The sequence below is a fragment of the Electrona antarctica genome, assembly GCF_951216825.1.
Source record: "Electrona antarctica genome assembly, chromosome: 22".
Lineage (NCBI taxonomy): Eukaryota > Metazoa > Chordata > Actinopteri > Myctophiformes > Myctophidae > Electrona > Electrona antarctica.
The window spans coordinates 28,888,664-28,910,766 of NC_136805.1; the positions used below are offsets into that span (position 1 = coordinate 28,888,664).

The 22,103-nt window shown below is 42.9% G+C and overlaps 2 protein-coding genes across 3 annotated transcripts; both read right to left on the minus strand.

Moving 5' to 3' along the window:
• Positions 1-107: 107 nt before the first annotated feature.
• Positions 108-7,248, minus strand: dcxr (dicarbonyl/L-xylulose reductase). Of its 2 annotated transcripts, none has more exons than XM_079492436.1 (9): positions 7,124-7,248; positions 6,679-6,755; positions 6,068-6,165; positions 5,537-5,691; positions 5,323-5,365; positions 5,112-5,211; positions 3,692-3,756; positions 885-994; positions 108-481 (listed from the first exon to the last, which is right to left on the minus strand). In XM_079492436.1, exons 2-9 carry the CDS (start codon positions 6,728-6,730, stop codon positions 463-465), a joined length of 642 nt encoding a protein of 213 aa, XP_079348562.1. In that variant the 5' UTR covers positions 6,731-6,755; positions 7,124-7,248; the 3' UTR covers positions 108-462. The 2 variants fall into 2 exon arrangements, with proteins under 2 accessions (XP_079348562.1, XP_079348561.1); XM_079492435.1 differs by having other exon boundaries at positions 877-994.
• Positions 7,249-8,099: 851 nt separating this feature from the next.
• rfng (RFNG O-fucosylpeptide 3-beta-N-acetylglucosaminyltransferase) lies at positions 8,100-21,707 on the minus strand. The gene is made up of 9 exons (XM_079492762.1): positions 21,247-21,707; positions 19,266-19,879; positions 12,967-13,012; positions 11,873-11,975; positions 10,914-11,067; positions 10,422-10,507; positions 9,938-10,103; positions 9,737-9,822; positions 8,100-9,400 (listed from the first exon to the last, which is right to left on the minus strand). Exons 2-9 carry the CDS (start codon positions 19,779-19,781, stop codon positions 9,334-9,336), a joined length of 1,224 nt encoding a protein of 407 aa, XP_079348888.1. The 5' UTR covers positions 19,782-19,879; positions 21,247-21,707; the 3' UTR covers positions 8,100-9,333.
• Positions 21,708-22,103: the final 396 nt, after the last annotated feature.

The following is a 22,103-nucleotide window of genomic DNA, read 5'->3' on the forward strand; positions in this document are numbered from 1 at the left end:
GGGACGGGTTCAGGTCCACATGCTGGAGAGAAAACCAACAAGAGAGCTCAAAATAAATCACTCACTGGATTGACTTAATTACACCAGATGAAGTAGTAAGTGTTTCTGCTCTTGTTCAGCCAGTGACATGAGAAACAAGCGTGATTGAGCCAGCAGTGGATAAGGAGGTAAGAAGAGTGGTTCCAGGTTTGATCCCTGCCTGCTCCTCCCGACAAGTGTCCTTGACTCCTTAATGAAGACACTGAACCCCTACTAACTGCATCCCTGGTGCTGTTCATTAGCTGCCCATTGCTACTATTAGTCGGGGTGGGTTGAATGCAGGGAGGGCACAAATTCCAGGTGTGTGCATATCTACTCGACTATTGAAATGTTCCCTTTCAGCAAGCCAGAAATCCTCCGTCCACAGGCAGAGTGACTCCATTGGTCATGTTGCTCTTATTGCTCAGCAGGAACAAGATACTGTTAACGACATCCTCCACCTCTGCACAGAGAGAGAGAGAGATAAAGCATTTACAAAATAAATGAGAGAGAGAGAAGATAAATGCAACTATCATTTATCTTCTTAGTGATTATTCCATCGATTACTCTTTCAATTCATCGAATAATCAAGAAGCAATCTTTTAAATATATATGAATGATTTGATGCAAACAATTCTAACAGTTTTGTTTATAATCGACTAAATTGAATAATCTGATTAACCACTAAGCCATCATTTCATACAATGGTGTGGCACAACGATAGTGAAAATATCCAATCTTAAACAAGCCCTGTAAATCAGTTTCATCGATTAACATCAATTAACTGTTACCAGGGCTCTGCGTGTTATAAGAAAGTTAATGAGGTACAAGGTAATGAACAGTAGCAATAAGTCTGACCTGCGAACCTGCCCAGCGGGATGCGTGAAGTCATGGTCTTGGCCTTGTCCGGATCGCTCCAGCCCAGGCGGCCCATTTCAGTCATAACCACTGTGGGGTTCACACTGTTTACACGGATCTGCACACAGCACAGGTCCGAAATGTAGTAAAGAGATAATATAATGCATTCAATTATAAATGGTCTGACTCTGCGCCTCACAGACATGAGTTCTGCAGTTCAAAGAGGAGGGAGGAAATCACCCTCTCCGCCGCCAATATGCAGGACGTTAGCACTTAAACTGGATCAGTTCGCAGTACAATACCAGAATACCCATAATCATTACCCATGATGGAATACTTGTGCATTGCACCAGAGATGGTTGCATGTATACATTAGTTTGTTCAATCACAGGTGTGTAAACACTGTAACCTGTGTCACTGTCCAGAGTTGCATGTTGTATGTAATTGTCTCCACCAGGCCGAAGGCATGGGGAGAGAGTATGTTTTGCACTCCGTCCGTGTGTCCGTCCGTCCGTCCTTCCTTCCGTCCGTCTGTGTACAGCTAATCTCCGGCACCGTTAACCCGGTCGATGCCAAACTTTGCACACACACTCCCTGGATGCCAACGATGAACCTCTGCCCCACATTTTCCAGAACGGCCTGTTATAGCGCCACCATGAGGCAGCTTTTCACATTTTTTACCTAAAACTGCACAGATCTGCGTGAAACGTTGCATGCACACTCCCTAGAGGCCAAGGACAAACCTTTGACCTGCATTTTCCGCATCTGCCTTTTATAGCGCTACCAGGAGGCCGACTTTTGTAAAACACATTTTTTGATATTACTCCTCCAGATTCTGTCCAAAAATCTCACAAATCGTTACACAGTATCTCTATGGTCATGTGCTCAAGTCGGATCTGTCTGATATTTCATATTCCATCCTAATTGGCTATAATTGGCTTTCACAGTTTGCATGATTGCCCCGTTTTGAACAATAGCCTCAAATCATGAACGCAGCATGCAATTTACGTGAAATCTTTCACACATTTTCTTACTAGGCTGAGGAATATATCCCACCCTTTTCACATTGGCCTGTTATAGCGCCACCAACAGGTTGATTTTTGCTAAACACATTTTTGGACAAAATGCCTCAAATCATCCAATTGCCATCAAAGGCGTATGAAGAAATGGCAATCGGTACACATGATCTCTGTAGTCATGTGATCAAGACGAGTCTGTTGGATTTCTCAGATTGTACACTGATTGGCTAAGATTGCCTTCCAAAGTTTTCAGGAGTGGCCCGTTTTGTACAAAATGCTGCACATGTCTTGCTCATCCAGAATTCTATCCTCAGAGATGCTATGAGTGATCTGGCTCTGCATTTCCTCAACAAAATGAAGCAAATTGTTGCAAAAACAAATACAAAAAAACATCCTCCTAAACATTTTGCCAAACATCACACACACTCCTATCCTCCTGGTGGAGACCTGTGCCCGGAAGGGCACTTTTTCTAGTTTGTGCTCTTGCAGTATTTCAAATATGTTGTGTTTTCTTATTATCTATTAATGTACTGAACAATGTTATATAAGAAACCATTTGTCTTATTTTGTGTTCATATTATGGTTGGTGTGTACACATTATTGCTTTAATTTGGGCAGTGATTGGCAAACCCCACCCAAGATTCACCTGTCTCACTTGAGAAGGGCTGTCGGAGATGATTGTGATATGTATGGCACCTGGAGAGTGTGGCTCTCTGAGACCAGAGTGAATGAGGAGTGAGAGTGTGAGACTGTCACTAGAGTCTTGTTATACTGTAAGTTATTGCCATTGGAGTAACTGTTCACATTGGAAGAAGAGATTGAACTTTCTTGGATTTCTGCGCTAAAGGTTTTCTGTGGACAAAAGAGTGGACTTTAATTTTGCCATAACTGCTGCATAGAATAGCCTAGCTCCTTTCGGAACCCTACGTTAAAGTTTCTGACATTTTGATGACTTTATGTAGGGTTCCTTCTCACCGGATTCAAGCGACATGGGATGCAATCTGATTTCCCCTGACTTACCCCTGTGCTGCGGTGTGGGTGTCACGCTGACATATTCCAAACGAAGCATATGGACGCTATAGGAGACAACGAACCATCTGACCCCCCCCGCGAACGGCTCAGAAGCCGTTAAGTATTTTTAATGTTTGTACGACCGTTTTGCCAGCTCTGAAATTCTCTCTTCGGTCCCTCCTTGTTGACATCTCGGTTGGCTAGCTGCGCCTACGAGGCGCGTAGGGAGGCGCTGCTAGCCAACCGAGATGCCGAGAGGCGGTACAATGGGATGTCAACAAGAGAGAATTTCAGAGCTGCCAAAACGGTCGTACAAACATTAAAAATACTTAACGGCTTCTGAGCCGTTCGCGGGGGGGGTCAGATGGTTCGTTGTCTCCTATAGCGTTCATATGCTTCGTTTGGAATATGTCAGCGTGACACCCACACCGCAGCACAGGGCTAAGTCAGGGGAAATCAGATGGCATCCCATGTCGCTTGAAGCCGGTGAGACCGGACCCTACGTGGTAGGTCCAAAGGAGCTCAACCCGGGGGGTCCGGAGACGGGCTAAGAATAGCCTAGAATTAATGATTTTCCATTGGAATTCGGATGTTGGCTTATGGACAGTGACGGGACACTAATAGGTCAGTGTTGAATATTTAATTTGATTTGGTTGAGCTATTGAAAGACTGTTTTGTTTTTGTTTATGAAAATAAATTTGTTTATGGGTTGGGTCCAGTGTAATACATATTGCAGTTCTGATAACGTATTCTGTCCAGTGTTATGCATAATGCCGGTCTGGTACCTGGTAGGGTCCCAGCTCCAGAGCCATTACTTTGGTCAACATGTCCAGGGCTCCTTTAGTGGTGCCTTTAAATAAAACAGACCAGAAAGGAGAGAGAGAGAGAAATAAGACAGGGTGGCTATTAGTGTGGACTTAAACTGTTTTTTGTCTAACAATGTGGCTTCCCTCTGCAGTGTGTAGCTATGGACAGCAAGTTACTACATGTATAGTTTGTGAATGAAGCAGCAATGATAATGATGATATTAAAGTGCCATGGGGAGCCTAGCAGCATGAGATGTGCTGTGATTGGCATAGCAGTGTCAGCACTCAGCATGTATTATATCATATCTTGAACAATGCCTATTGCCTATAGTACATCATGTGCTAACATGCTAATGTGAGCTTTAGCCTACATCTTAAAATGTGTATTGAAAACATTTATTCAGCTTACTATAGTTGGAAGATTTAGCTCTGACCATAACTGTAGTTTTCCCATGCCTGTAGCTTTGTTTTTGTCTCCTTCATATGTGTGTCCGGTTAAAATCTGCTGCTTATCCATTTATATCGAATCATATAAAGCTTTGGGGAAATTAAACTGGGACTTTTGCTTTTATATTACGCTGTGCCGTGCATGCTGTATATCTTGAACAATGCCTACACATCACCAAGATGCTGACATAAGTTTGTGTGTGATCATGTTTTTGAGCTGTGATTGGCATAGCAGCATGGGCTGAGCTGTGTGGTTAGCTGTGATTGGTCTACTTTTGTGCGGACTGCAATGGGTATAAGCAGCGTCAGCTTGAGCTGTGTTGTACTAGTATGCTGTGATTGATGTACGTTTTTGGACATACAGATGGTCTACTCAGGGGACATACATAAGTAGCCTTGGGAACCAAAGTCATGTGGCCTCTAGGTCAGGAGCCTATCTCCTGTTTCCTTAGCGTAAGGAGATCGATGTACATGTACACATTCTGGACATGATGCTAGTATGCTTAATGCTTGATGCTGAGTCTCAAGCAGGGCACAAACAGGGTGAAATATTTTTATAGTCCTTGTATGTCTGTCAGTCATCCTTCATCATAATAAATATCATAACACACACACACACACACACACACACACACACACACGCACACGCACACGCTGTTCACATTGGCTGTCCCCTTCAGAGGCTAGCCATTCTGTAAAAATGAGAGACAAAGGAGACCGAGGGCACACAGATGGAAAGATGAATAGGAGGACACAGGAGGATGCAACCAACACAATAATTATAGGGGGACATTATCTAATCACTATCTATCTTCCAGACAAAATTGTGATTATTATACAATGATTATGGTACATTTTGTTTGGATTATGGCCTAATCACAGCTGCCATTTTTCCCTTACGTCGCCCTTGCAGTGTTTATGGTCACTAGCTGGTCTGAACTGAGTTACTCACAGTAGACAGCATGGTCTCTGAGGGCACACTGTGAAGCTTGGCTGGAGATGTTTACTATGGAGCCCCCTGTTCCTCTGGCCTTCATACCCCGAGCCACAATCTACATGTGATCCAACCAAAGGGAGAGAGAGAGAGACTCTGAAAACTAAATGACCAAACCAACCAGGCATTTGTACAGATGGCAATGACGATTGATGATGAATATTGTTACCTGGGAAACTTGAAGCACAGCTCTCACGTTGACGTTCATTGACCTGGAGACCGGGGAGGCTTTTGAGTTTTATACGTTGATTCTGAAGCCTGATATATGCTTTTGCGACGTGTTGTCACACGTTTCATTTAAACTATAGAATAGTTTTGTGGCTAATTCGGCATGCGACACCATCACACAACGGAGTACGAGTTAGCGTTAAAGGCTCTGTTACTTGTCAAACTGGTCGGGCGTGACCTCCAGGAAGGGCTGCAGCGCGGCATACGCGGCGTTGTTCACCAGCAGATCGACGGGACCCACGTCCTGCAGCGCTGTGGCCGCGGCCTCCCAGTCCGCCAGGTCCACGCACACCGGCGTGATGGACGGACACTGCGGGACGACAAGCCACACACCAGACACCGGAACGAATCACCCGGGGGAGTTATCTTGCACGGCCTCCCTCCCTCCCGTCCCGGGACGAGTAGGCCGTGGAAACAAAAGGGGCGGCGGAGATGAAAAGAGCAGCGGGGACATTACTAGACAGAGTGTGCCTGTGATCATAATGAGTAGAGAGATGGAATGGGGACACAATAGGAGAGTGAGATGGAGAGCTGGAGTAGGGGGGGGGGGGTAGGCGTGAGATTGTGGGTGCAGAGGTCGCAAAGTGGGGGCCCCGCAGAATAGAATTGAGATCAGGGTGTGTGTGTGTGTGTGTGTGTGTGTATGTGGGGTGGGGTGGGGAGGGGACTGGGGGTCTGTACCTTACCTCCAGCACCAGGGTGTCCAGGTCTGACCGCGTGCGCGTGACAGCGGTGACCTCCGCTCCGCAGCGCACCAGAGCGAGTGCAGTGGCCCTCCCTATCCCTGAGGAACAAATATCCATAAACACAAAGCCTATTATGCACTTGAGCTCCCAGTGTGACACCGGGGGTGACACACACGCATTCCTATCATGTTTGAGGGTTTACGACATTAGAACTGGTTCTTCCATTGACTGAGTTCCTACGCTTGGAATAGTTCGACTTCACTTGCACAATGCATTTCAGATCGAAAGATTGTAGGCTACTGTGAAACTTTTAATAAACGACCTATAGGTCTGGGTACTAACGTATAATTAAAACATGACACTTTCTTGTTTTCTCAAATTTGTGTGTGAAAAATACGTTACTCGGACCCCTATAGTGTTTATAGTTTCAATGTAGGCCTACGGATATTCTACTGTTAGAGTTAGACGGATGATAGGAGTTATGATCCTAGATGACTATTTCTATGCATTTGATGTATTTACCTTGCTTACTACTAAATGCCTGAATTGTACATTGACCAGATGGTGTCACTGTAAGCACTGGAAATGATGGGGTTTTGTTTTTACAATACCTTTTCCTGCTCCCGTGACTAGAGCCCGTTTCCCTGCAAATGAAATCTCCATGGTTCGTCAAGTCCTCGAAGATAAACTGTGAATTCACATCATGTACAGTCTGGATGTTAGATTTATTATGGAAAGATAAGATTCACTTTTGTATAGACTTGTTATACTCATACTGTCTCGCCGATTTACTAATAGTTTTACTGAGCTGAGCACTGTTAGCTCAAACTCACATTTAGCACCCAGCTAGTTTATTGATTCTCTTTTTGGATACAAATACAATCTTTTCCAGAGACTACCATTGTGAATTGCAGCAGTGAAAATTATTATTTGCTAAACACTGCTCGTTAAAGCCTTGGGCGACCATGGATTTATTTTATCGAGTACGCAAATGACTTGATAAAAGACATCTATGACTTCTTGGTCAAATAAGGCTAACTCGTTGCTTATACCCACTTTCAGACTGGTGCAGAAGGAACTTGCACTCTTGCAGCTTGTTATGGACAGTGGGCAGCGTGTCAGCGTCACAGCGATCACGTCAGATGGATCCCGAGTTGCACCAAAAAGTTAAGTAACGTCCCACGGCCACGGTCCCACAAAAAGTGAATGGCCAAAAGATGGGACACTTGCTGGTTGGACCATTATACTTGCACAGTCACTGTTTTTATAGAAAACATCCTCCAGGTCACGAGTCGTAGGTGACTGTTTTTCTAGTGCTTATGCAATCGAACTGAAATAATTGTATTGTTTGTCTTAATACACTACAGTGGTTCTCAAACTTGGGTCTGGGGACTGCCAAGGGTCCTTGACTCCTTAATGAGGTTCCAGAGGGTCCCTGCCTACTCTATGGTCCCTGCAGATAAATTAGTAGGCTACTAAATACATTTGGCATCAAAATCAGCTTGTAGATCTTATTTAAAAAAAAATCTATAGGCCATAGGCTATTTTAAAACATTTTAACAACACAAATTGTGTGTGTGTGTGGGGGGGGGGGGGGGGGGGATCTGTGGCCATAATTATTAATTTGAGCATCCTTGACATGAAGTTTGAGAACCACCGTCTTAAGTATATCAAATTATCTGACAAACCCAGCCCTGGCCTTAATAGATGGTACACCCGACTGTGAACTATGTCAGCTCCTATTGTTCTGCCCTCTTGCTGAACCTCTCTTCATCATTCCCATTATAACCATCCAGGAGATAATTAACTTAACCCTCAGAAATAAATCCATGCTCTCACTATGGCTATACAAAGCACTCCGGGTTCACATCACCAACTTATCTGCTCCTCTAATAGCATTTAACTTGATTACACACCAAGTCAGGTATAGGTAACAAATCTGATATGATTACATTCCAATTTAATACTAAGATGATGTGATTTAGTCAAGACTGTTAATAGGGTGCCAAGAAACATAGGGCAAAGAACCATGCAAAGCTAAAACATTTTAATCAATTTAAATCATTTAAAAATAATTATGAACAAATTCACCCCAATACAGGCCTTTGCTAAAGCAGAAAAACACTTTTATTTTAATTTATCAAAATGGCAATACTTAACAGAAAGGGGTACAAAAACATAGGAGGGAAAAAATAGTCAAGCCATGGCAAAAAGAAAATACATTTAGCTCGGTTTCATCCACTGACCTGCAGTGAGACATACACATATACTTACTACTGTAGGTGTTCTGTATTTGGCTTTTAGTGCGTACACACACACACACACACACACACACACACACACACACACACACACACACACACACACACACACACACACACACACACACACACACACACACACACACACACACACACACACACACACACACACACACACACACACACACACACACACACACACACACACACACACACACACACACAGTAACAAGTTATACACAGAGCATAACATACAAGAATTGACAACTTCAACACAAGTAGTGCAAATAAAATAAAAAAGAGCAGCGGGGGACATAAAAAGAAAAGAAAAAAAAAGATGTAATGATAAATAATGGCATTTGGGTGAGAATATGGAGCCGTCAGGAAAATAGTGTGAAATGAATGTGTGCACATGCATGCATACACATACACAATAGGTAGACATTTACATGAGAAAGCAAGTCAAAGAGGAGCGGCAGCCATTCTCACAGAAACACTGTAGGGTGTAGAGTTTAGTTTAGAGTATGTCTTTTCTCACTGAAGGCAGGCACCAAAAAATAAATAATCTCAGCTCAGCTCCAAAAAAGAAAGAGAAGAAAAAATAAGTACCTAAACTATCATTGATATGCCCCCTCCACACTCCACCAAAACACTTTGGGATGGTAGAGCAGTCCAGAACAAAGGTTGGTGAATTATACTGCTATGGAAAATGAATCATACATTGGCAACTTTCCCAATGTTCAGTGATGATGAGGAAACAGGGTTCTGGAAAAGCTTCTCTTCAGTTTGAACTTTGTGGTGGGTGTTTAGTCTGTTCAGGAATACTGCTAATAAACAACGCTGAAAAGGCAATCAATCATCCAGTCACTTTGGTTGGGTGCAACAGGCACACGGGTACTATGGCCTGGACAGAGCAGAGTGGTGTGCGAGATAAAGGTGTAGTAGTGTGTGTTTCAGTGGCAAGTTATACAACATAAATTTAGTGGGTTTCATTGCATTGGGTTTTTAGTGTGGCTTCATCCTGGAGCACAAGTCAGTATCTGGATACAGGAGGCAGTGGACCGTCTTAAACCTGGGGAGGAGGAGGGGGGGGGAGTTAATACATTACAAATGTTACAAGTTTGGGCAAACTGTAAGTGCTTGCTAGAGTAATTAAGGGCAACATCACTGATTTCAAATCTGAATCATATCGTTCTTTTGTGACATAGCTAAATTTGACATAACACTTCCCAATGTGTTCTGTGTTTCCAGAACTTGCTCTCTAAGCGCTTGCAAAACACAATCTAGCCTACTTAAAAATGACAAGTATTTTGTACATAGGCTGGTGGTGATGTCCTCCTCATGAAAGAATGATAGGAATAGGATGCGTGTGTGGGTCACTGTAAACGTCTTTTTCATTTGTGTTTACCGTGTGGGGTCCTCAGTCAGGGAGAAAGGTCCTCCAATGCTGACCACGTTCCTTCTGTTTTCAAAACCCCCGTAGCTCAGAGTCACCTGACACACACACACACAAATTACATCTAACATCAGTCATCTCCCATGATTTCTCTCGTAATGATCCCCACTTACACAAACCTAAATGCATGCATGCACATACACACACACATACCTGCTCCAACACTGTGTCGATAGGCAGCTTCTGTAGGTTCTCTAGGTGAGAATGGAACAGGTGTGTGTGTGTAAGCATCACCTCGAGCAAAGCTTCAATAATATAACCAATAGTGCAGTCGTCAGGGAGCCGGATCTTCTCCGCCGTGCTAATGAAGTTTCCCAGACTGGAGGACAAAGAAACAGATAGCGTCATTTAAAATAGATCCACAATTGCAGTACAATTTCCTCAAATAGATCTTTTGTCCAAAAGGCTTGACCAAAACCGGTCGCTTCCCACAGAAAGTGGTACAGGCTCTGACATTCTTCCAATCCCTATCGATAAGATATACAATCATGCAATTTTAATTGATTAATTGGCATACAAATAATTGCGATTAACGATTCAATTGTGCTCTTTGACACCTATGAATAAAAAAAATCATTTTGTTACTTTTATGTAATTGTTATGGGCCAGACCAGGATCAGGACAAGCCACCACCTACCTGGCCCATGGGCTCATCTTCAGCGCCAAACCTCGGCTGATGCAGAACCCAGCACCACCTGTGGCAAACCAGAACTTCACCGAAACCTAATAAAAGATTAAATTGGGCCACGGGTAAGCACAAGAACAGCAGATTGGAGACAAACAGTTTGAATAAACGGGGGACAAAGAGACTATGATTATGTGACTCATACAGGGATGAGGTGGAGAAATGTAGACAAGAATGAGGTATAAAGTAATTATGGAAGAGAAAATAAAACATTCTAATGAGTGCTATTTAAAACTTCCATCACGATGTGAATGTTTGTCTTTGCTCCACATAAGTTCAAGTTTTGAGTCTGGTTTGTTTGGAAAACTCATAATTAATGTTAACCATCATTTTTACTTCCTTATTTCACCATCATAATGTGGTCTAAATTAAATCTGAATTGGAAAAAATTGGAAAATAATGATTTGATTGTGGAATTAATTTGCAGTGCCAAATGCAACGGACCGATCCATCACTCTTGACCCTCTCTGCAGCCTCTATTGGGTGGTCCAGACTGGGCCGGCCCAGGTAGACATCCTGACTGTGATGGTAGGAGGACAGTAGCTGCAGCAGGCTGGGAAGGATCACATAATTGTCGTCATCCACATGGCAAAACCACCTGCAGGAGAGAGACAGGTCAGAACCACAGTGGCCAGTCCCAATCTACTGGCATTTACCGGTCTGTTAACAAAACAGCTTAGAGTGGATGGCAGGAGTTTAATGAAACATAATGAAAGCAAAGCGGGAAAGATGATTAAACTGCATAAACTATGAATCTGCAAGACAGCACCTCACTGAGATGGCGCTTTTCATGTTTGAATACTAGTCCAATGTGAAATACACATTTGGAAAACAAGTTAATATTGACATACATGATGTTGCTTCCTTGATTCCTGTCACCAGGCAGTTGTGAAAGTAAACTATATCAACATAGCATTTAGGCTTTTCAAAACCACAGATACAGTCTGTCACTGGTAGGGCTCCAAGAAAGTGCATACAAATACAAGCCCCATCTGCTGATTTTTGAACCAAATAAACACAGTGCCTACATAGAACGTGAATGTGAGATTCGCTGTTCTCATGTCAATTTGCTCAGCACATATGGACTGAATGAAGTGTTTGTAATAAACCAAATGGCCTATAGAAACTATGAGAACACTTAAGAACACTTGAGTGTGCTTAACTGCTTATAGCATTAGCTAGAGAGACTTTTTTCGGCGCACAAGAGGCTTTTAATATAGGATAGATGCAGTGAGAGTGAATTGAATAATTATGTCCAGTTTGTGGATCAGAGTGCAGAAGCAAAATATGAAGATTGTGAATGTTGTCATCTTGTAGATGTAATAATGGAAATTAGAATCACTATTTGCCAGGGTTAATGTGTCATTTTCTTGGGGGACTACAGGGCGAGAGACAAGACTCACTTTTTCTGAGATTCGATGAACTTGTCATACTCCACTGACATCTTACAGCAGAGAGCTTGTCGAGTGTGCGCTGCTGAACAGTTAGTGTTGATTATGTTGGCACCTGGGGATGAGAGAGGAAGTGATAAGAATAATAAGATGCTAGTATATTCTGTATACTATTTTTGAATTACACAATACAATAACTTAATTTCCATTCCAGTCAGGGATTATTAGCCGTCACATAAATGTCATTCAGGTACTGTTTATTAAACTGGCACAGGTGGAAAACGGAACAATATACGCATTTCACCTCAATCATGTTTCATAAAAATAATTTCATAGACATACAGGTACCATTTGGTACATATCATGTGGTATTAGTACTACATTTCTATGAATCTAATGAATGTATATTTAAGATAAAATGTTTAAATGGTATGTCTCATGTATGGTTTCTATATAAGAGCCACTTCCATTTTATATTGTATTAAAAAAATCACACCCGTGTGAAGTGTGGGGCGCTAATATATTAAAGTCTAACTCATGTTGATTAGGTGATGTAATGGTGATGTAAAACAAACGGTGCCAACACAAACATTAAACACTATTAACAATAAAGAGACAATATGACGTAATGAGGCACATTATGATGTACATTTTCCCTTCATTGTCAATGGCGTTTACAAAACAAACATTGAACTAAAGACAAACATTAAACCTGTGTATAGGATTTACGTCATATTTGGCGGACATTTTATTTTACCTAATTTCTCCTTTCATTGTCAATGGCAAATATTGAGACGTGTGGGGACAAAAGCTGTATATAGGAGGGGCTAGCGCCCCTCAAAAATGAACAAGGCTTTGTTCTGAAATGCATGTTCTATCTGGTACCTAAAGGACATTTCTGAGTACTGTGACATTTAATTTACAGAGTACACCCTCCAAGTGTAAAATTACTTTTCTAGACCGTGCACACAGTAAGACTTCTGTTTGAGTAGCACTCACATCCTCTCAGGCTCTTAAAACCCTATAAACGTTGTTGACCAGGATGCCCCAAGGGGTCTATACTTAAAGCATTGTCAATTTGTCATGTACACTCGTCAGCATCTCACCAGTTCTCTGCAGATCCTTGTCCTCCCCGTCAGTGAAGATGAAGGTCTGAAACAGACAAAAACTCCACTGTTAAACACTGCCCATCTGAGAACAAACTACCCCCCCCCCCGCCCCCCGCATCCAAGGGCACAATGAACCGCTCCATTGTTTTCCCAGTGGGATGGTTGTGCAGAATATGGACCAGGGTAAAGATGGAGGGAGAGGAATAATAAACAAGCGATAGACACAGAAGGTGAATGAGAAAAGGGGAAGGGTGAAAGGTAGAAAAAAAGATAATGTTCAAGTGTGCTTGTGCGAACACCAAGATTTGTGAACTGTTGTGATAAAAGAAGGTTAGCCAATGGACTACAAACCATTAGTGGTGTACTCTGTACTGAGTGGACTTCTGACCTACTACACACAAACAGCACTACTATCTTTAAACACATTTGAAATCTGAGGCTTTTTGTATACCATTTTAAATTGTTTTGGGGAAAATGCTGCTAATTAACACCAAAGTGACCTGAAAGATTGTTTCAAAAAGCTTTATACCAAGCTACCCTTGCCAACATGTATAACCCTGCAATGTGACATAGCTCTGTTTACACAATGCTGTACTCTCCAACTGCTCAAACTACATACTTTCCCCATTTTTGTCTGCCTCGCTCTCCCTAATTCCAGTGCCTTATCTGTGATATTTGATGTCCCATTCATCTCCAATTACGTTATAACATGTACATATAATTAGCTCTGGTAAATAACGTTGTCGCAGTACTGGAGGTTAAGTGAACAGTGAAATAATCACCAAAGGGTATAATGGTGATTATTCATATAGTACTATACAGTATACTGGCAGCACCACAGGGTGTGCCAGTATACTGTATGTGAGGGGAAGTGTGTGTGAGAGCATTGAGAGAGAATGTTTTGTCTACAGAACTATCTGTCTGTCTGCTGATTTACGAGGTGGTTGTTTGGTTTGATGCAACAGCGAGAAGGTCTCAGTCTTGGCCAGCAGACTCTGTTTAGCTCTCTCTCTTGGCTTAAGTTGGCTCTGGCTCCATTTCTTCCCAAACCTTGTCCAGCCAATATATACACACGCGCAGAGTCGCAGACAAACACCTCCCGGACATCCCAAACTAGTTTATCATTCCACCCATCATCCATCTTGCCTTTCAAAACATGTCCATTTATGTCCACCTGTCACGGTGGGGAAACATCTCTATTCTCTGCTCATTTTCTTTTCCTGTGGCTGGTCTGGTGGTGGCACTGGTGGCATGCAGTGCACTCTTTCCTGTGCTCTCTTCCAGATGACACTAGTTATCTTTGCCAGGCTTGGAGCAGAACACCACAGGCAGGCATGTCAGGAGAAGTCAAGTTCACACTTTCCATCCATGCACTGCCAGCCAAGCTAAAGCTTGAAAATAGGACTGAAAATAGCAGATCTACATCGCAGCGCAATGTGTTTTAGACAACACAAAATCACTTCTTATTTTCGGTGTGCGACACTTGCATGCAACTAAGGATAAGTGCATGGTCACAAGGTGAGACTTTCAGGCGAGTCAATTTGACTCGCCTTTGGGCACTGCCGGCAAGAGTTCAGATTTTCTGGTGTGTAGTTTGTTGGAGTGTTCAAAAGTGGTCAAAGTTCACCAAAGCTGAAGATTTCAGCCTGACTTCAACTGTATTGATGGCTGACGCAACACTTGGACGCAACACTTGGACTGTTGAATCCGAACACATTAAGTCAGCCAAATATTATTATATGAATTTCATAAACCAAGCCATGAAATTGTCAAAATATTGTTTCAGTTAATTCAAAACATTCCATCGACTTCAATTTAATCTTGTTCACTGAAGTAATCTATTTTCCACAGGTCTCAACTTCATTGTGAGTCGGTGACTCAGTGGTTCCTTTATGTTATTCCTCAGAGTGCTCCTCCTGACATCAGAACGCGAGGTTAACACTAACCAGACAAGTCATACAGTACGAGGCAGACAGGGGTGCATCCCCAGACTCTTTAAAGTTTCACCAAGGTTAAATAAACCCAGCAGGAACGCTTTAAACTTCACACACCATCAATTGAAGCATACGGCTAAAGGTCTCCTTTTACTTGACCTTGCTAGGACTCCTAAAAAAAAGGTCTACTGTCTCCCTTAGAAAATACCCAGTTCCATCATGTGTGCAACTTGGACTATTTGTCAAACAAATAGTGGGACTAACGCATCTGATCTATATAATCACAGACAAACCGCCTTTTTATGTGCCCTCATAAAAATGAGTGGCTAGACTTTATTGGTCTGGAAGTAAACACAACACCACCTTTAAAGCTATAAGCACTTGCCACCCATTTGGAGTAAAGTGGTCACTTCATGTACGCCCTTGACACAATGAGGTCCTTTATTAACCAGACCCTTCTCAAAAACCAGTGCGAGACTGGTTACGTAAACACAAATCGAGCTGGTTTGAGTTCTCCTGAAGTTGCTCCATCCTGTGACATTTCCAGGCTAAACTAGGGCGGTGTGTCTCTTTTCTCCAGTTAAATCTCCTTCCTGAACACTGGGACTCTTTGTCTGATGATGGCAGAACCTACCGCTAATGGTGTTTATGGCTCCCCAAACAAATGATTTTGTTACAAACATAGCCACTCAAAAAAACCGAAAAAGGTATTTGGGATTTTTTTTGTTTTGTTTTTTACTTGGGCCTTAAGGCCTTTGACTTTTACTCTTGTGAGCAGCGTGAAGGTGTCAAGTTTATTGACAGCCAAGAAAAACAGGCCACATCATTCTGCCTGGCTAAATGTCACGGAAAGTATAGAGGTTGGAGCCGTGTGATAATAGTGAGGTAACACAAGCTTAAATTAGCCTGGCCATAGACAGACATTGCAGACGCAATACAAACATTCTAAACAACATGGCTCATAGCGTAGCTTTAAAAACGCAGAGTAGTTGGCGAGTAGGTCTTGTTTGGCTGCCCTGACTCTGAGTGCCCTCCCTGAAATAGACGGTAGACCAGTGAGCTAGGGGTAGAGTGGCTGGATGGTAACCACAAGGTTGCCAGTTCGAACCCTGAACCCCCAATTGCTCCTGATGTGCTGGCTGGTGCCTTACATGGTTTCCGCCACCATCGGTGTATGAATGTGTTTGTGACTGGGTGAATTGATGCACAATCTATGTAAAGCGCCTTGGATAAAGGTGCTATATAAATGCACCATTTATTTTTACCAGTACCACCCCGTACAAATCCCACTACTCTCCTCTGTCCCCTTGTCTCATCTTTCCTCCGCCCCCTATGATAGGGGGGAGTAAAGATGAGGCAGCCCTATCCATCATAAACCACCACGCACCCAACATTCAGCTCAACTCTCTATTCACATGGCGTCCAGCCACCCCGTTGCCACCCAGCTTTTTCAATGCAAAGTGTGAATATGGTCTATACCCCAACTTTTTTAGTTGTGGTCAGAGGCTAGTCTCAGAGGCTAGTCACACACACACACACACACACACACACACACACACACACACACACACACACACACACACACACACACACACACACACACACACACACACACACACACACACACACACACACACACACACACACACACACACACACACACACACACACACACACACACACACACACACACACACACACACACACACACACACACACACACAGGAGAGGGTGGGGGGCAGAGATTCCTGCAAGTGAGAGAACAAACAGTTCACCACATGTGTGTCCCAGACTTGGGTCGCTGTGGAACGTCCTCCACAGAGGCTTATGGTCCTCTGACTGGTAGAACTGTGCACTACAGCACACACATGAACCATGTTCAACCTGGCCTCGCTATTTTGGGCAACATTTTCAAAAACAATATATGAAATGAGCACAATATTGTCAAAATCAGATCTATAAGCAATGTGAGCTGGGATAGTGCTGGCTATTTACGTTGTGTCCTACAACTAAGTAAATTATATAGAACTTAAGTGGTTAACCCCACACATACAGTTTCTCCGCCTGTTGTGTACCCGGGCCATGCCTTTCCATCGCACGCACGCACACACACACGTACGCACACAACTGATAGATGAGGGGTGGAGAGCAAAGATTTATTCTTGAATAACAGTTTTGATGGCTCTCATTGAGGACATCGTAACCACATTATCAGCAGAGGAATCTCCATATGGGGATCAGGGGGGGCACACCCAAAGATGACAAACACCCAAAGACACCAAGTAAAAACAAGGCTGTATAAAATTAAGCCAATACATGAATACAAAGCCAGTGGAAGCCAAACAACCTTAAAGGCAAGCGACACTGTTTTCTTGTTAAATGTTAAAAAGAATCTACTGATTGATAGCTAGAGAGCATTGTTGTTCAGTAACATGGGTCTCCCCATGTCTTTAGCTCTTTAGTACAATTGGTATCTCAACCTGAAAATGTATTTGTTAACTAAAGAGCTGGAGAGATGGGGAGACCACTGTTACAGAACAAACTATAAAGAATATAAAGCTATTTAACACTCATTTTAACAATATATCACGCGCACCCCTTTTAACTCATTGACTGCCATAGGCCCATGTACAGTATACGATACGTCATTTCAACACCACCATTGACACATGTGTACGTCATGTGGCGTTTTCAGTGTTGGTACCATAGAGGGCGCTCTTCCACAACCTGTGAGTGATCCTAGGACTTCCGAAGAAGACACCCAGAAATATCGTGATCTAAAAAAAATCCAAGCTGGTTTAGTAAAATATTATAGGATTCAACAGCCAATAACTAAACGGAACATCGTCGTGACACACTTTTTTCTTTTGAGATATTTGGTTAAACACCAAATATCTCAAAAGAAAAAAGTGTGTCACGGCGTTCATCATCATATAACACAATATTCTGTGGGTCTTGAAAGATGAGTAAAAAAACGCTAAAAAGTGTAAACTGTGCAAACTGTTCTAGAGAAACTCCAGGCAGTTCATACATCACTGCATGACACAGGTCGGCTGCTTTTTCAGTTGTTGAACGAGGGTCATGCGATAAATTAAGTCGTAATCTATTTTCAGTTCACACTCATCACAGTAGCCAATACATGGTTGGAGGAATGTTCTGTTTAGATAAGCTTTGGCTGCGTTACTTAAAGATGTGGTCTGAATGTTTTGTCCTGCTGACAGCATGGAACCGACAGACGTAATGTTTCCAATAGCATACCGCAAACCCAAAATTTGACCAAAAAAGACCCAAGATTGCTGAATGGTATTGCAGTGCACGCCACTGCAGGGCTCCATGAGGTCAAAATACGACTTCTGTGTAATGTGTAACAACAGTGTAGCCTTTGTAGTGTCCTAGCTATATCTACACAGTTTTGTTTGAGGGCCCGACCTTTCTGGTACTGCAAAACATTATGAATGTTCTATAAATTATAGACTATAATGAAATAAATGTTGCTAACATTGAATGCATCCACGTCTCATTAATGTCACTAACTCAACAAATTCTTGAGATTTCTTCTCTGGACTTTGTGCTTTCAATTTTCGCAGGCACTCATGGATCATGATTGCAGACCCCCAGCTGGGGATCAAGGTTCTCCATGCAATGCAGCTGTGTACTGTTATTCTACAGCTCAAGGATCGTGATTGTGGATCTCCGGCTGCAGACCGAGGCTTTCCATGGAATATGACTGCGGGCATTATTAATACAGGTGTTATTATAGTTACAGGTATAGGTATTGTTGTCAATATAGTTGTTGTTGCTGGCATTTTCCCATATTGTTGTTTATCTTGTGTCTCTCTCCCCCCTTCCTTTAGTCTTTTCCAATGACACAGTCATGGTGGCATGTGGCATTTTTCCGGGACCCAAACATAACAAAAATACATTGTGAATTAACCACTTTTTAAAAGTGAAAACAGCAGATCTACAGCTTGTAGATGGGCTATTGTCACCATTTATTACTTTTTTATTTTATGGATTTATTTTCCTGAAATTCTATAGATTTTTATTTTTGGAAAACCTTTTCAAATTATGATAACTTGATTTCTTCATGCTAAAGGGGAGTTTTTCCTTGATACTAATGCTTGCTCAAGGGGGAAACATTGGGCTCTATATGTAAAGTGTCTTGAGAGAAACTGTTGTGACTTGGCACTATATAAAATGCAACTGAATTGAATTGTTTTGGACCCTAGAGGCAATTTACAGCAGGACTTCTAATTATACTGTACTACTGATCAATTTACAATAAAGGGACTGGTTGTGGCGATCTAAGGCTGCATGCATCCCCGTATCCCTTAGTGTTAAATCGTTGTCTCATCTCCATACCTGTTCTTTGGCTTGGGACACCCAGGTCTGAAACAGCAGCTCCAGCCTGGACTTGTGATACTTCTTGGTCGTTTTCACAGCAATGAAAATGTCTTTCAGCTCCAATGGGTCCCTTGATCTGGACCCTACGGGTCTACCGCCTTTTCCTCCAGGGATATGCACTTGATCTGGGCGTCTATGGGACTCTGCACCCCTCCCAGGACCCAATCTGTGGGTATGATCTCTGTTTATGCCACGGTCACCAGAACCTCTCCCCCGTCCCAATGATCTAACTTTCAGCTCTATGTCCAATGCCGATTCCCCATCCTGGGCTGTGACCGTCAAACCTCCAGGGTTGCCCTGGGTGTTGGCCGAGCCCATGCCCGCCCGACCAGGCCCGGCATGGGGCCGGGGCTGGGGCAGATCCCCCTGGCGTGTTGGAGGCTGGAGGGCAGGGATGAGGAGCAGCAGGAGGCCACAGAATGCAAGAGAGAACAGGAAGCAGTGCTTGCTGATACCCACTGAAGCTACGCGCATCCTGAATGGCCAATAGATGGGCTGGCGGCGATCAGCCGCCGGCACTGGCTTCACTCCCCGTGCCCCTGTATCCCATCCTCATGACATCATTTGGAAACCTACGGAAACCACAAATGAATACAAGAAGAGCATAGTTAATACGGATGTAACGATTCTTCAAATTCACAGTTCAGTTCAGTTCAGTTCAGACCTCGATTTTTGAGCCACGGTTCGGTTCAAACCTTCACTATCACTTACACCAGTTTTATTTTTTTAAACGGCCTCAGAACCAATTGAGGACTCCATTATTTCACCCGCCGCCGCCGCCCTCAGTTGGTCACACCTATATTTGTAAACCCTTTACTGGTTGTATTTTAGGTCCATTTTGAATAGACTTGGAGTGAAAATGTTTATATAATCTTTTCTATCAAGATGGAACCACGATTTAGGATTGCGGTATCCGTTTCAGATCCATTACACGCCTATTAGATTGTTTTCAGGTCCTGTGGTGTCCCAGTGATCCTAATGGGGAAGGACAGACAAGAACTAGTATAGTGACAAGACAAATGGGTGTCCTTTAATACGTTTTACTAACCCTAATAGATTGCCAAAAATTTGTGACGCACACACGCACACTAATTATTTAAAGATTGAGAGCAAGGGCTGGGAAGACACTGGGGCATGGGGGAGCTATTATATCTGTTATTTCTGAGCTGTCACAACAGTTATATTACTCAGTAATTTAACAATCCATTGCCTGTGCATCTGTTAGTGATTGGGATTTTTAACCCCCACATAGTCGCCCTCTTTACTTACAAACCAGAGATGGTCCCAGTAAGATCCATCTTTAAGTAACAGGCAGAGGCTGAGAGGCTGAGAGGCGAGCACAGTGCACACTTGTAACTTAAATCAACTAAACACTTGCTTTTGCTTGGCTTAGTGCGTGAATTAAGATTTATTTTCAAATGGCACCAATTTGCCGGTGTTATTACATGCGATCGTTTCCACCCAGGTCAGTTCCCTGGATAGCTGTTATTCTCGGATTGCTCATCGATCGAACATGCCAGCGCACTGAGCGCAGCAAACTGATGAACGAGTAAAGCCAAGAATATAATATAATTAGTCAACTCTGCGCAATAGAGTTAAAGCTAATAACGTAAACGTAAAACAGTTGAATGCTACATGGCTTATGGTTATGGCTATAATAAAGTATAGAATGAAGACAACTGACAGGAATTGAGGCATATTTAAATGTCACACTCAGCCATACAGCGTGCATTGCAGTGCAGTGCATGGCCTGCCCCGGCTGCACAGAGTAGCATATTGCTCAACCAGTTTGTGGCTGTTGTGAACTTTTGATCACTTTTCGAAATGTGACGCCATGCAGAATTGTGCAATCTCTCGGTTTTATTTGCAGACAACGTTGTAGTGCAATGCATGTGACGTTACCTCACAAATGGCCACATTAGCAATTGAACTGACTTACCGTGATATGTGCTGGAGCACGAATCTGTTGTCTTTTCCCGACCATCCTCCCGTTGATTCCGTCGATCGATATTAAATTATTATAGCAACGTCGACGACTGTAAATTGGTGAAAGAATCACGTCGATCGGATGTAACGTTAATGAAGAGAAAGACAGACGTGATCTATCGTTCTGTTTTTGTTCGTGACTTTTTGATACAGCGCCTAAACTTTGATGAGTGTTGCTGCTGCGCACAGCTCAGCACCTCTTCGTTTCGCCCTTCGGATTCTCAATACCGATGATTCATCAACTAATAGATGATATCGCAAATTCACTGCCAAGTGTCAGGAGGGCGTCCTCACGTAACAACAGTCCCATCAGCCCATTCAACGAAGCTGACACTGTATTCCCTCCTCGCCAGCTCTAGATTATTGTTTGTCCCTCAAAATCGACCACATAACTCTGAATTTTAGCACCGTCTGGCGGCGGTGACATGTAATGCATCCATGCATGGGCACTCTTCTTCTTCATTACTTTATGCCCATTTTCTACCAACAGCAGCATTTTAGCGCCGCCAGCTGTTCTACACATTTGATTTCTCAGATACTTAGTAATTCTTCTTTAAAAAAAAGAAGTCATATTTTGTAAATCAATGACAGATTGTCCTCGAGTTTCATATACATTTGAAGGTTCTGGTTCTGTGACTTCTGTCTACAGACAGGTGCATGCGTGCAGAGTAATTGCTCCCTGGAGGAGGAACGTTGGCATTAAGGATGGATAAGAAATGACAGCTGGCCCCAAGGCGGTATATTGGGTGAGTACAAACGGAGAACTACAACTGTTATAAATGCCGAATGTAATAAGTAATTCTTTCTAGG